A 14310-nucleotide genomic window follows, 5' to 3' on the forward strand; every position below is an offset into this window, starting at 1 on the left:
CAGTATGTCGCTCGTTTGTTTGGGCCCCGGTTTTTTGTTGCAGTGTTACAAAATCTTTGCAAGCGAGATATTTAGGTAGAAAATAACGCTGTCCTCCATAGACCGTGGTTGATATCTGTGGCACGTCTCCGCAGGAAGCTTGAATGCTGGTGTAGGGATTCCTATTCATAGCCACTTTGTCGCGCACACGATACTGTCGGCTAGCTTCTGCATTATCGTCACGACCAAGTGTTTGAAAACGGAATTCGAATAGGTAATATCAGGGCAGACATTGGAAATGTGAACTCGGTATTTTCGGCGTTTGTTGGTTTGTTTTTCCCTGTCTACCGCTCTCGAACCTATTTGTCGTTGCTCTTTTTCCGGTTCCAAATATGTTCTATCTGCTCATTGTTTTCAAGGGATAACGATGGTTGTCAGCTAAGTGGTTTTGAGTTTTGAATCTTGGGACTTTTTCTCCTTATTCCAGGCTGGGTTCTACCCTACTGATGTGGATTCATCGTCCCAACTTGTTTTGGTCTGCGCACTTCCCTCTTCCGGTATTTCCCATTTCGGTACTGACGTCATCATACGCATATCAAAAAAAGGAGTTTGATTGTTGCCAAAGGGTTACATGGCCTTGGACTGGCGACTTAGTCCATTTTCGCACTGTTCAAGAGTGGTGATGCGTAGAGTGGGAATCAATGGACTCATACTACATAAAACTTTAGCAGTGTGAATCATGTTTTTGAGAAACGTAATGACTCTGCCTCATAGCAGGTTTCACCCGGTCAAAAAGGTCCTCTGTACGTGGCTATTTCGACCATATTCACCTAGTTCGTCTATATCAGTGGTGCAGCAGTTTCAACAAGTACATTCATTTGCATAGCAATTTGGTTTTCATAAGAGACTCAGCTGAATCTCTCGTGTACGATTTTCTTCAACTGAATGTGCTGCGCAACCTTGTGAGTGGTTACCTTTACGTATAGGTTATGTACTGAGATTTTTATTGCACACAAAGAGGAACTCATGAATTCCAAACAGGAACTAGCGAAGGTCTCGCAGTATGTCGCTCGTTTGTTTGGGCCCCGGTTTTTTGTTGCAGTGTTACAAAATCTTTGCAAGCGAGATATTTAGGTAGAAAATAACGCTGTCCTCCATAGACCGTGGTTGATATCTGTGGCACGTCTCCGCAGGAAGCTTGAATGCTGGTGTAGGGATTCCTATTCATAGCCACTTTGTCGCGCACACGATACTGTCGGCTAGCTTCTGCATTATCGTCACGACCAAGTGTTTGAAAACGGAATTCGAATAGGTAATATCAGGGCAGACATTGGAAATGTGAACTCGGTATTTTCGGCGTTTGTTGGTTTGTTTTTCCCTGTCTACCGCTCTCGAACCTATTTGTCGTTGCTCTTTTTCCGGTTCCAAATATGTTCTATCTGCTCATTGTTTTCAAGGGATAACGATGGTTGTCAGCTAAGTGGTTTTGAGTTTTGAATCTTGGGACTTTTTCTCCTTATTCCAGGCTGGGTTCTACCCTACTGATGTGGATTCATCGTCCCAACTTGTTTTGGTCTGCGCACTTCCCTCTTCCGGTATTTCCCATTTCGGTACTGACGTCATCATACGCATATCAAAAAAAGGAGTTTGATTGTTGCCAAAGGGTTACATGGCCTTGGACTGGCGACTTAGTCCATTTTCGCACTGTTCAAGAGTGGTGATGCGTAGAGTGGGAATCAATGGACTCATACTACATAAAACTTTAGCAGTGTGAATCATGTTTTTGAGAAACGTAATGACTCTGCCTCATAGCAGGTTTCACCCGGTCAAAAAGGTCCTCTGTACGTGGCTATTTCGACCATATTCACCTAGTTCGTCTATATCAGTGGTGCAGCAGTTTCAACAAGTACATTCATTTGCATAGCAATTTGGTTTTCATAAGAGACTCAGCTGAATCTCTCGTGTACGATTTTCTTCAACTGAATGTGCTGCGCAACCTTGTGAGTGGTTACCTTTACGAAAATATACCGGGGTATCTCGAATATCGTACCAACTGAAACATGAGGCGGCCTTTGCGTAGCATATTCGGTTGAAGAGTATCATATATAAGAGTCTCTCGTGGAAGCCAAGTTATTTTCCTTCTTATTTTTTGTTGAACTTTTTCATTCATTGTGTTCGCTAGTTTTCAATTTTTGTATCTGCCACCGTAAGCTTTTTATGGTTGAAACTGCCAGAACAAGTGTCTATTAGAATTCAGTTAGATACTATTTGGCCGCAACTGTAACCTCTATTCTTGTCCACGAGGTTAGCAGTTTCTGTTCGGTCATGTTCTGAACCAGCCTTGTGTTCAAAATATTTCTTCGCCTCTTTTATGTCTATCTTCAGCCCGCGTTCAAGTCTATCGAATGTGGTTGAATCGGATACCCGCTCCTTACACATCCAGTCTTCAGATATTCCTCTGGGACACTCACTTTCTGGGACCCACTTAGCCACAAAATCTGCAGAGGCAGTAGCTCGACCAAAGTCTACCGGCAGCCGATCCGATGGAACCATCCATCTGGCTGGCAACACTTCGCCTCCCGTTTCCCAACAGTATCAACAACACCAGCTTTCACAAAAGAACCGTAAGCTTCGTTCTGTTTACCAGTTGTGCTCGCAATTTTATTCACTCCTTTCATAGCTGTATAGACCTTTCATTCAGTTTGACACGACCTTCCTATAGTTTTGGGGGCTTCAGAGTAGTTTGTTTAGAAGCAACACACTACTCATCAAGTGTTGCAAACCCTTCGACACTCTTCGACCGGCTTCGTCCTTCGTGGGGCTCATTAGGTATGCGCAGTCCGTGAGTTTCCGTCGGCCTTATGTTTTGCTTGAACCCAAATTGGACGGAATTCGCCGAATACTCCCAGTTGCACACGAATTCGGGAAACTGAATTCGGCCGAATCCCTCATTCATATCCGCCTCTGGCGATCGCTTGTTCAACCTCGAGCTGCTGTCTGTTATACTCTTCCCTTTGTTGTAATCAACTCGTATGTTTTAATTCGTCGACTGCAATACTCTGTCGCGAAAAACCATCATGGGTTAATACCCACTAAAGTAGACCTCCATTTTACAAGTGTTATACAATTAGTGGGGAAATATATACATTTGAAGATCATGTTGGTGTCGTGAGCTGTTGAAGAGTTCTCAATAGCCTAATGAGTAGTGTGTTCCATCTAGGAAATATACTGCAGTATTTGGGATACCGTTATAAGCGGAAGATTAGTATATATAGCGGAACATTGCAGTACATCCAGTTAAAAAATATCACAACCGAGTAATTCAGCTGCGATTCAGTTGAGTCTCCCGTCTAAACTAAATTGAAGCACAATTGAATGTATTTCACGAGTTACATAGAATGTTAGTTCAAGTAGACGGAAACTCTGGGATCGTCTACGGTTGTCCAGTAACCTCATGGGTAGCGTATCCCATCAAGGCTATACAAGTCATTTCGAATTTCACATTTTCTCAACTAAGGGTTTTCTGGGCAGGGTAGGAATACAAGTCCACGTGAATGCCTATGGTTTGTCACCGTTCCACCAAGTCTTTACCGTATCTAAGTCCACAGTACGTGATTTTCGGCAACTTTAACATGGAAAGTTGTAGAGAACTGCTGCTTTTAGCGGTAAAGTTGCTACATTTGATTAAAGACAGTTCTGTGCCAGCGATTACCTATTGATGGGGTGTCCCTTACTAAGGGATGTACAACTTGACTAATCGTATCCAGATTGTATTGCCAGTCTGTTGGACAAGCCAATCGTTCAGCCGATTCTGAAACTTCACTGAGGGAGCCTTTTCGTTCGACAAAACGGCTTCGAACTTTGGAAAAATGAGACTGGGAAGTGACACCCGTGTATTGATTTTGCTTAACCGTCTGATTTTGTTTCTTAAGAATGGCTATGATGAGCGTCTAAGTGTTTGCTAACCATGAAGTCAAGACACCCATGTAAATTGCACCGCAATTAGAGATGTGTTGCAACGACGTGAGGCAGTAAACTATCTCGCCCACGTCCCGGAACATGACAGGAGAACAGTAAATCTCATGGGGATAGGAGGATAACGAATGTAGTAGGCGATGAAGAACGGGGCAATATACCGGCTTATAGGGCACCTGTTTGGGTTGGTGACGGCGAACAGTCGCGGTTATTGGGTGACCACCAAAAACATTTGTGTAGTCTGACAATAGTGAACCTACTTTGTGGGCTAGTTCCGTCGAGTGATGAAGTGATCGAATGCAAAACATATGCTAGGTTATTCGGTGTAGAGCGCAATTCCCAGTGAGCCATTTAGCTGGAATTTAAACCTAATAACATCACACTGTCAAACAAGTTTAAAAGGGCAGCGGTCATTCGATTTTTCAGGTTCCACTCCTTAGTCTGAGCGATTGTCCTGTGTTTGTCAGGTTTGAGTTTTGCTGTTTCTTGAACGGGGCTTGAATTCCAAGATTAACCAGCTGACGCTTTCTGAAGAGAGTTCAAGACGAACATTTGTACGACAACCGTCTGCAATTAGTACACATGGCAAGGATGACGCATTTATTGTGGAATTCAACCGGAAGGTCAACACGAAACAAATCATGCGGATCAGGATCAAATCAGCTTTCTTGGAGCACAGTTTACTCCATTTCTCCAGAGTCTTCTCGACTCAGGAATTTTGATGGATGTGCAAACTCCCCTAACATCTAACGGAAGTTTTGGGCTACAACAGGGGTAGTTTGTGTTCTCACAGCATTTTTTTGGTCTTAAAGCGATTGTCTAGTCAGTGTGATGTTTCATTTGCTTCCCGTAATGTTTAGGGATGGTGCGATTCTATCACCGTCTGAAATTAGTGGGGTGCTACCGTTGTATACGGTGAGCAGGACTATAGGACTGAGACTTCATCCAATGGATTCCCATTCTAGCTACTACTCTGCGTGATGTACAACAGCTCGATGTATTTAACCAATGGCACCCTCCACTGGCCTTATGTGCGTAGTCTTATTTCTCTTAATTAAAACTTGGTATGATTTTGAGAAACCGGACCACATGCCTGTGTCTTTTGGAACTCGTATGAAATCCTACATTTTGTTTGTTTTCTCTCCATTTACGTAGCTGGATTTGTCGACGGACCACGGGGCAACTCTGTGATTGTACATCACCCAACCAGTCCATTTGCTCGCGTGCCTCGTGTCCCAACCGGTGAACCGAAATCTGACTCAAGTGTGGATATTTCGAAGTTGCATTCATCACCCTCTCCGTCCGAAAGCATTCCGTCTTTGATTGAACCGATTTCCGGAAACACTGAACAGCCTTGCGTATTTCAATCTACTTTGGGTACTATAGGATCTTCCTCTTCTCAGATTGTCTCCACATCGGGATCGGAAGCACCGCAAAGTGAGGGTAACATTTATGTTGGACTTCGTATGAAAGTAATCCAACTTCTATCCGACGTTCATCCTCATCCTTAGTTTTCAGAACTATAAGTAGCTGTACCACCGTCCTGAAGCAGTATTGATGTATAAGTTGCCTTAACTTAATGGCATTTTGATTTAAGTTGATGCACTCATACTTTGTAAGCATCGAGGAGCTCTCATTCGATAGACCGTGGTTCTAATTAAACGCAGTTAATAAAAAAATGCGGGTTAAACTGAAGATAATGAGGTAGTTCTTCCTCTAAAATCTTCTACCTATTGGAGTGGATGTCGATTTATCTTCATTAGTGGATGCTTCCACACTGGCTTGTCATTTGGGCGCTGTTTTGTGTGATAAGCGAAACGTTCCCACCATTTTCCAACGATTTTGTTTTTTTTGTAGCTCACGCACATTAGTAGACTAGTAGTCTGTCGCTGTTTCTGATGATGATGCCACCAGGTATCCGTGAGTAATCTGAAATTCACTCCTGCATGATTCGTGATAGATCGGCTTCGGACCTGAAGCAAGGCGAAATGAGTGCCACTCCCAATGCACTATCACTTAGGATTGAGGGTTAACAATTGTCATCACCGGCTACGAAGCTCCAGCTGCATGTGTGGAAGTACTGGGGTTCTTGAGTCTACCTTGGGTTTTAATTTTAGCAGCCCTGGTACTTGTTCAATGACTGAATACTACCCTATCCTCCCCGATATAACTCAACAAATAGGAATTAGATTAACAGGTTTTCACAAACGGCTCTAATCTTCTAGTTTTGTATCCTCGATTCGACAGATGTAACGAGTAAGTATGGGGTAACCCATTGGTTTGCGTTCTGTTTAGTACACACTGTCGGCAGTAAGACGCCTCGCTTCAGGTGTTGGGTGGAAAGACTGCTATATCAGGCGGCCACTTCATCGCCTGTTCCAGTCCAGCCGTTGCTGGGACAACGCGGTACATCAGATTAGTTATCAGGCCGTGTTTGAATTGAAAAAAAATTAAGGCTCTGGAAGGCGCTGTAATCCTAAATTCCTTCGCTTTATTGGTTGAGCAGTTTTTGCGGAGCAAATTAAATGAAGTTGCCAACTGTATTCTTTTCACGAATTTTTCGCCCTTCTACGTTGTTTCTTCTTCTACTAAATCCCTTGCCTGTTTTTCGTTGCAGTGGCAACAGACTACACAGTTGGCGAAAACTCTTATCCACAAACCGAACTGTCAGCGAACAATTTAACTGTTCGTTCGCGCACTTCCGATGCGCATCCTACCTATGAAGAGGCTTGGGATTTGAAAATGACTCGACAACTCGGATTCGGCATCTCTCGTTTGACACCTGCTTTTGACAAAACTCAACAATGCACACCACTCTCAAACCGAGAATCGAAAGCCTGTATTCAGCCGACGGTTGCCTCTTCCAGTAATTTAATCAAATCCATTAACCCAACCACAACGTCTAGTGTTGGCCGTGCGGTCCCCTTCAGTTCATCTCTCAAATCAACGTCGCAACAAGCTGTAAGCAAGCCTCGATCGAATAGCGGAGAACGTCAAATTGCTGCGCTTTCTTCGGTGCCAACAGCTAGTGAGGGAGTTATTGGGAAATCGTCTCTGCAATCTTACGAAAATCGGTTGTTTGTCGAACAGCCAAAACGGACGGAGTCTGCGCTAACACATCAGGTGAGGTGCACATCACAATGCGTGATTTCATTTTTGACTCAGCTGACGGTTATTTTCGCCTTGTTATGTGTAGCTGACCGTACCGAACTGTTCAGTGGTTGATTGATGCCGCGGTATGTCTTTGGTTCTTCAACAGTTACCTTACAATATACTTATCAAGTACGTTTGTCACTTGCCCTAAGAACAGCTTGGGTAGCTGCCGTATTCTGGGACAGGTCACAAATTTTTAAAAATAGAGGCATACGTTTCACTTGCGCGATCTGGTACAATGCCGTCATCCTCGGTGTGTTCGGATTGCTCTTGGAGTTGTGATTCTTGTCGTTTTACTCGGTCATTCTGATGTTTGTTAAGCTTTACAGTCTTTAGATCACTTTTTTTCGAAAATGCAGTACACCGGAGGCGATCGTTGAGTTGACTGGGGTTTTCTAGTTTTAAAAATTTGGAATTCATGCGATATTCAGCTCCCTACTGATCCGCAGTGGTTGTGGACCCTGGTTGTCCTTAGTTTTCCACATGGCCTCACACAGATTTAAGTTTTTGATGTTCTAATCCGGACTGAAAGGGGCGACGCATTCACGCTGTTCACTGTGAAGTGACGCATCGTTGCATTCACTCAACCAAAACCCCTCATTGATGCTCTACTACATTCTTTTTGAGGTCGACATACCCGCACTGTGCACCTTTATCGGAATTCTCATGACTGCTTTTTCCAGTCAGTTACGTAGCAATCAAACATGTGCATTGATCAAACAATCGGTTGTAAATCAGCTGTAAATCAACGCACCAAAGCTATGCATCCATTACGGCGTATGAAGAAACGACCAGGTGTAAAATACGGAGTGTTCCTAACGAGTGTGAACTAGGTCTATCGATAACAGCCGGACATATTTATGGAGGTTCAGTAACGTGTCCGACTAGTTCACTTCAGGACTACCATCTGTCTGTGTTACACTAAAGAGACACAATATGTGTAATCTTCGGGTGTGCGTCAACCTACATAGTCCCTAAGATAAACAGCGTCGGGATTCCGTTTCCCCACAACTTTCCCTGCGAATTACCTAGAAGATATTTTTTGACGTAGACTCTACATCACCGGGTGTGTGGAAGACAGCATCCTATCCAAACCCACGAGAGCAACTGTTGGTCATCCTATTCGTACGCATGGACTTCAACAACTAAACGCCAATTCCCAGACTTTTTCACATCCTTGTCTACATTCATTGAGCGAAATGTCTTGATTCCCATTTTATTTGTATGCCCTACGTTTCTGGTATTGGTCTGCCGCTCTTATGGCTGTGATCAGGTGCCTAATGCATGCAACGAATACGTGTTCTGCTAAGATCATCTGGTCGCTTTTTTAACTTTTTTTTTGGAAATCCAGAAATATGCAGTGGGTGTTACGCTCAAAATTGACTGACTAGTGTACCATAGTAGTGTTTGCTCAGACAGCGAAATTTGTTGTTCTTTTTCACTCGTAATCGGCCTTTTTTCTTGTCGGCTGGCCCATATAAACATTGAATTTCGGGTTGATCGACGCATCTTTTTTGTCAGTCCGTCCTTATGACAAAATATTCAGCACACACACACACACCCATACTTCACATGGCTGCTGTGCGTGACTGAAACAGGACGGCTATGGCAATTTTGTTTACAAATGGCAGCTGTTTTTTTCCTTGTGAAAGTATTTTGTGGTTTGGATTTTCGATTCTGCCTTGTTTAGTATAATCTGCCAGTATTTGAATGCTATCCTAAATGGGAGTTAGTCATAAAATTTGCAGTATACTTTGGAGTCACGAGCAGTTAATTGGTAGTATGTTTGATATGCAGTTGTATTTCAACAGTACCGATGTTTAACTATGCTTACCTGCTAATACCCGCGTGCTCCCAAAGGAAATATCGCTTCCTGTAAAGACTAATTTGTCGCTGTTAACTGATGTTCATCTGCTACACAGCCCGTGTACTGAGAATTTTCATCGATCTGTGACGTACGATTGCCCCATGGGTCGTCGTTCTAGCGGGTAGTGTTCTGACTCACATTCAACTAGAAAGACAAAGTAGGCAAATGTGTGGGTGCTCAGCGCCGCACACAATGATGCACTTTACTAGGTGTTTTCGTAGATAATACGAAAAGGTGTCTCCTTGTATGACCGTTTCTTCGAGTACCTGCTGTTGTAAATGATCGCTTTACTTCATCTCTTTCAAGTATTAGATGCAAGGAGTTTGTACTTATCGGAGCCAATTTACTTGATCTGTTTGTATTGGCCAGCAGAAAATCACACTGTGATTCCATCCGATTGTGGTAACTTGCACTGATCACCGTAATCACTGTTTATGTCTGAATTAACTGGATTACTTTGCTACTTAAGGTTCTGAAGTCGTCGACTTTGAGGGTACAACAGGAAAACGACAAGTTTCAGTAACCGGAATTATGACGGGCGCGGTCAACCAATACTGCTCCGCCGCAGTTGGATAAACCTACTCGACAGAGGACTTTCTAATGATTCAATACGAGTGATTTCCTCAACATCTGTGGATTGCACACTGTAAACATCTCGCAGTCTAACTGGGTTCCCCAATTTTCGTCTACATATTAAAGGTGGATGCGCCCTTCTGGATTGCTACCAAGAGGCATCCATAGGACGAGCTAAACTAGATCTGGGCGCTGAAATTCTGAACACACATTAACTAATACGGAGTTCCTTAGCGTGTGAAATATACCAACGTGCATCGGTTTGAACAGCCATTGGTCGAAATGCCGAGTGATCACAGTAATTCCCAACAAACTTCCTACAAAAGCTTTATGTAACCTTCTATGGTTACCGCTTCCTTATCCATGTCGTAGTAAGAGATGTGTCTGTCGTTCTGGTTGTTGAATCTCTATCGGCTGGGCTTAGACCTGACAGTGTTTCGGGTTTCTGTACTGGCACCTTCGGTTATCTGGTGCTAGTTGAGTCGCCAATCGGTTCAGTTTAGGGAACCGTCTTCAGTGAATTTCAGATCGTCCTTTGTCATTATGAAACTTGTTTGTATCCGCTAGCGTAGGACATGTTGCTGAACGGTAGTGCAACTCTGTGTTGGTCCCTTGGCTTCCTGCTCCGCCCTCTATATTATATCAAAAGGGACGGTAGCTCTACCCAGCGCTTTACGGAGACAAAGCGAAATTATTACAACTATATTTATAGGGTAATCACAGAGTATTCCACAAGGTCGTGCTAGAATTTCCGTGAGGGGGCGAGAAGCGTCAAGTCAAAGGTGCTCGATCCGGATTGGCCGATATTCTGGCCAATCAAGGCATGACTTTGTTTGATCCGTGTCCTGCACGTGACACATCCGTCCAAATGATGGATGTTCGGTGGTGCTCGATCCGGATTGGCCGATATTCTGGCCAATCAAGGCATGACTTTGTTTGATCCGTGTCCTGCACGTGACACATCCGTCCAAATGATGTGATGTTCGGTTATTAGGGACAGCTGGCCTCCGGGCAACATGAAAGTAGTGAAACTCGAATAAATGATTCCTCAGTCTACGTTAACCTGCCTCAGTGTTTTTTATTCACTGGCCCTTCTCTACGTCCTCTATCTTCTTAATGATAATCTTCGCCACGACCATCATCGGTATCATCTTCACAATCGTCAGCCTCAGTTGTGTCAGCGGATTCTAACGCTTAACCGTCACATCCTTGTTCCTCAGGGCTCCACAAACCATCAACTATGAGGTGCCAAAATATCTGTGGAATGGGAGGCTCATCGATAGGTCGATTTTTCCAGGATTCGTTTCAGTCTGACGTTGATATTGACCCAATTAACATGTTCCATAGTAGGCTGTTTGGTCCAGTTTAGGTACGCAAACTAGTGCAATTTTATTTCACCTGATTTGATTGCTGGACGCGCGGTCGCCAAGTAATTGGTTTCAGATTGATGACAGAATGCTGACATCGCAGGTACCGTCACAGAAGACTATCATTTCATCTTGTCTTCGATCATGCCTATTAGTATTTAGATGTTTGTTGTGTAAATCTCTTCAGGTTCATATTGTTTAGCGGCAATGCCAGGATAGCCTCTTGTGTTGATCGTCGTGGATGTTTGTGACGCTGCGCCAGAAGATAGTGTTTTGTAGCTCAGCATTCAAATTTCAATCGGTCTGTGGTCGTTGTTTTTTGGCTTCATGTTGTATGATATCCATCTTTGTGAATGTGTTTCTCACTTTGACTGTATGAGCAGTTCAGTAAGCACCATCCACGTATTTCCTAGAGGTTTCAGGCCTAACTCGCACATTTAGCTATTATATCCCAGTTTATACCTGATCGCTTGGTATCCTATGTTCGCTTATCCAGCCCACGTAAGCTAGTCACCCTAGTTGACGAGACCTTCGTTCGTCCTCGAAAAGACAGTGAGGTTCCCGGTAATATTGCCCTCATGTCACGCAGGCATTTTCTTAATTTTATATAGCCTATTAATATCCTCATGCTCATCTGAACGCTGATCAGGTGGGATTCGTCCACCCGCGTTTGTTGCTAGGCTTTGTTACAGGAGACCTATGTGGAAATCAGGTTGTCCACAAGGGCTCAGTAGCTACCCTCAGTGACCGCCTTCATAGCCTCACAACGGGCTTATCTCTGTCTACTTACGTATACTGTGCGAAAGTCCCGATAGAGTATAGATTCGAATGCTCACGATTTAAAATTAACCTTACACTTGATGTCTGTTCCGAGGCGCGCAAAGATCCTTTTGCTTGGAATACTCTATCTCACTTGTGGTGGTTTCTGTTCTTTGAGTTAGGTGTGCTATGATTACAGCCTATCACTTGTGGAAACCGTCGCTTGCAGATGGAAATGTCAGTTTGTTTGGTGCGCAAGACACACTTGTGTTGTGTTATCGTCGGAAATTCAGTCTGTAAGTTGTCTGGCTTTGTTCCACCATGATGACATCTGAGTATCATTTTTCTCCTGCCGTCATATCTGAGACATCTGAAGCTAGGTACCGGTTGTTTTCACAGATACACCCGTTGTCGGTCCACTTGCAAAGCGGACGGATTCACGAGGGATTGTACAGCAAAACACCATCTCGAGGTCAAGCTTTATGTTTGGCCGAAAGTGCGGCGCACCAGAATACAGACTTGACGCCTCACCACAACACTCGTCTCTATTATCATCATAGACACCAGTGTTAAACACCGGCGCTAGTAGTAGTCTAAATATTCATGCATATACGCCTTGTGTTTGACAGAAATGTTGACCCGTGTTTGGTTTATCAGAGATACCACCAAGTGGGCCGACTACAGTTGTCGAACGTTATAGAAATTCTAATAAAAAACAATAAATGGCCTAATGAGATTTGGTTCTTTTTATCAGCAGGATGCATCTGAAATCAGGTTGTCCGAAGAAATTGATTTCGACGGAGCTTCAGTTGCGAAATTTCATATTTTTTTAATTTTGGATTCTGACTTATTTTTGCTGTTTCTTTCACTGTGACATCAGTAATAAGGTTTCACTCGTAAGTATTGGTGCTTCGCAAATTTAAGGAAAGGATACTTCGTCGATTGAAATACGTGATCAACTGCGGACTTCCCGGTCAAATAAGCTCCCGAAATCAGGAGTATTGTGTGGATGGATGTGTAGTAAATGCGAAAACGACAATCTTTTCAGTGCTTATTATCACTCACCAACTGTCGTTATGGAACGCTTCTCGCTTTGAGCAGCACCGGACCACTGGCTTGGAAAATCTAATCTGACCATCATTGTACCGCTCTATGGCCTTTTGTGCCAAGACCTGGTTCGTCATCGGGGCGCCGTGCTTTGACCTGCCATGCAGCGAACGGAATAAATATGGTCGAACGTTGGAATGTGCTAACTGTGCGACCAATAACGGCATTGACGCGGATACATCACGTAACAAGAGTGGATTGACATGTCTCATTTGCTCGCTGTTAACGCCAATACCAAATATTTCTCAATAACTATGAAGGCCTTACGACAAACACGGTTAAATGCTGATACAGATCACTCTTGAAGTTATTTGTATAATACCAGCCTGCTGAAATAGGCCTCCGAGTTTCCGTCGGATTCTACAAAGTTCCACGGAACGATGTCAACCCAGTAGCCATCGTAGATTGATATGAAGGATACCGGAACAAGCTCAGCAGGTGATCATGCTGAGTCCTTCGGTTATCTGTTCAGCGTCTTCAAGTGCTAAAGTTTCTACGTACCAATACAAAATTGGTTCTATGTGTGGCAAGTGGACCAAAGCTAGATATACCAGTCTTCAGCGCCGCCAACCTACCCCGGTCGGTCTCCAGTCCGGCAGCCTCCGCAACCTCCTCAAAATCCTCTAGGAAGGTCCGCACATCAACCTCAAAGGGTTGCGGCCACGGGATCTTCATCCTTATCCTGACGACGGCACCAAATGTAAGGAAGAAGGCCTTCGCTGCTTAGTCATTTATTAGAGGATACCAACTAACCGGTTACAGACCACTGGACAGAGAAGCAAAACTCTCATTTGCATCTTATTTACAAAAACTTGACATCCATCTTCTCCTGAACGCGTGTTCCTGAACTTTCCTGGATATTCATTGACTCCAATCATTCCTCGCTCAAATTCAAGCAAATGTTGCAAAGCGACTCCACAGATCTCTCCTTTTCAAGAGACGCAAAGCGAAATTCCACGAACAACACATACTACTCGCGTGCCTCTCCATCAGTAGTATCACCGTTACACTTATTGGAGAGACTGTTCCTAACATGGACGATGACGAGGACAGTAAAACAGTACAGGATTCGGCGACCAGGCTGTGTATTAACTAACGATTTAAATGAATGACTTCTAATTACCTCTGAGGGCTGCTTTCTAAGGAACTTATTACTGGGTTGCTCATGTGAACTTTTCCATTGCTGGTACAAACTGGAAACAGACAATTCCGAGGCAATTCAGTAAACTTATTAAGCTTATTCAATAGCTGCATTTGACAAGTACGGAAGTTTTGCCATTGCATTTCACATCGAATTGCCCGTCTTCCGTTGTGCCTGTTGAAATTTGGTGGATGGCCTGACCACTGGGGAGAATCCACACTGTTTGGAATCTTGACGTATCGCTTAATTAGATGTTCTGTACAGGACGAATCCGGAATCCATCAGGGTTATGGAGAATTCGCTTTAGAGTCATTGTAAAGTTATGTATGAATTTTGCAGACAGATGAAAAGTATTTAATTATGCCAGACTGTGGACGATTTCCTTCGGG

General features: G+C 43.7%; 1 protein-coding gene across 1 annotated transcript in view; it reads left to right on the forward strand.

The window, feature by feature from the left end:
• Nucleotides 1–14310, forward strand: part of T265_09745 (hypothetical protein) — a gene marked incomplete at both ends in the record, with an annotated part of 49193 nt that overhangs the window by 22587 nt on the left and 12296 nt on the right. Inside the window, 3 exons of the mRNA XM_009175910.1 lie at nucleotides 2365–2603; nucleotides 5110–5391; nucleotides 6572–7077. Of these exons, the coding sequence (XP_009174174.1) occupies nucleotides 2365–2603; nucleotides 5110–5391; nucleotides 6572–7077 (1027 nt within the window). The remainder of the gene's footprint in view (nucleotides 1–2364; nucleotides 2604–5109; nucleotides 5392–6571; nucleotides 7078–14310) is intronic.

Source organism: Opisthorchis viverrini, assembly GCF_000715545.1.
Source record: "Opisthorchis viverrini unplaced genomic scaffold opera_v5_307, whole genome shotgun sequence".
Lineage (NCBI taxonomy): Eukaryota > Metazoa > Platyhelminthes > Trematoda > Opisthorchiida > Opisthorchiidae > Opisthorchis > Opisthorchis viverrini.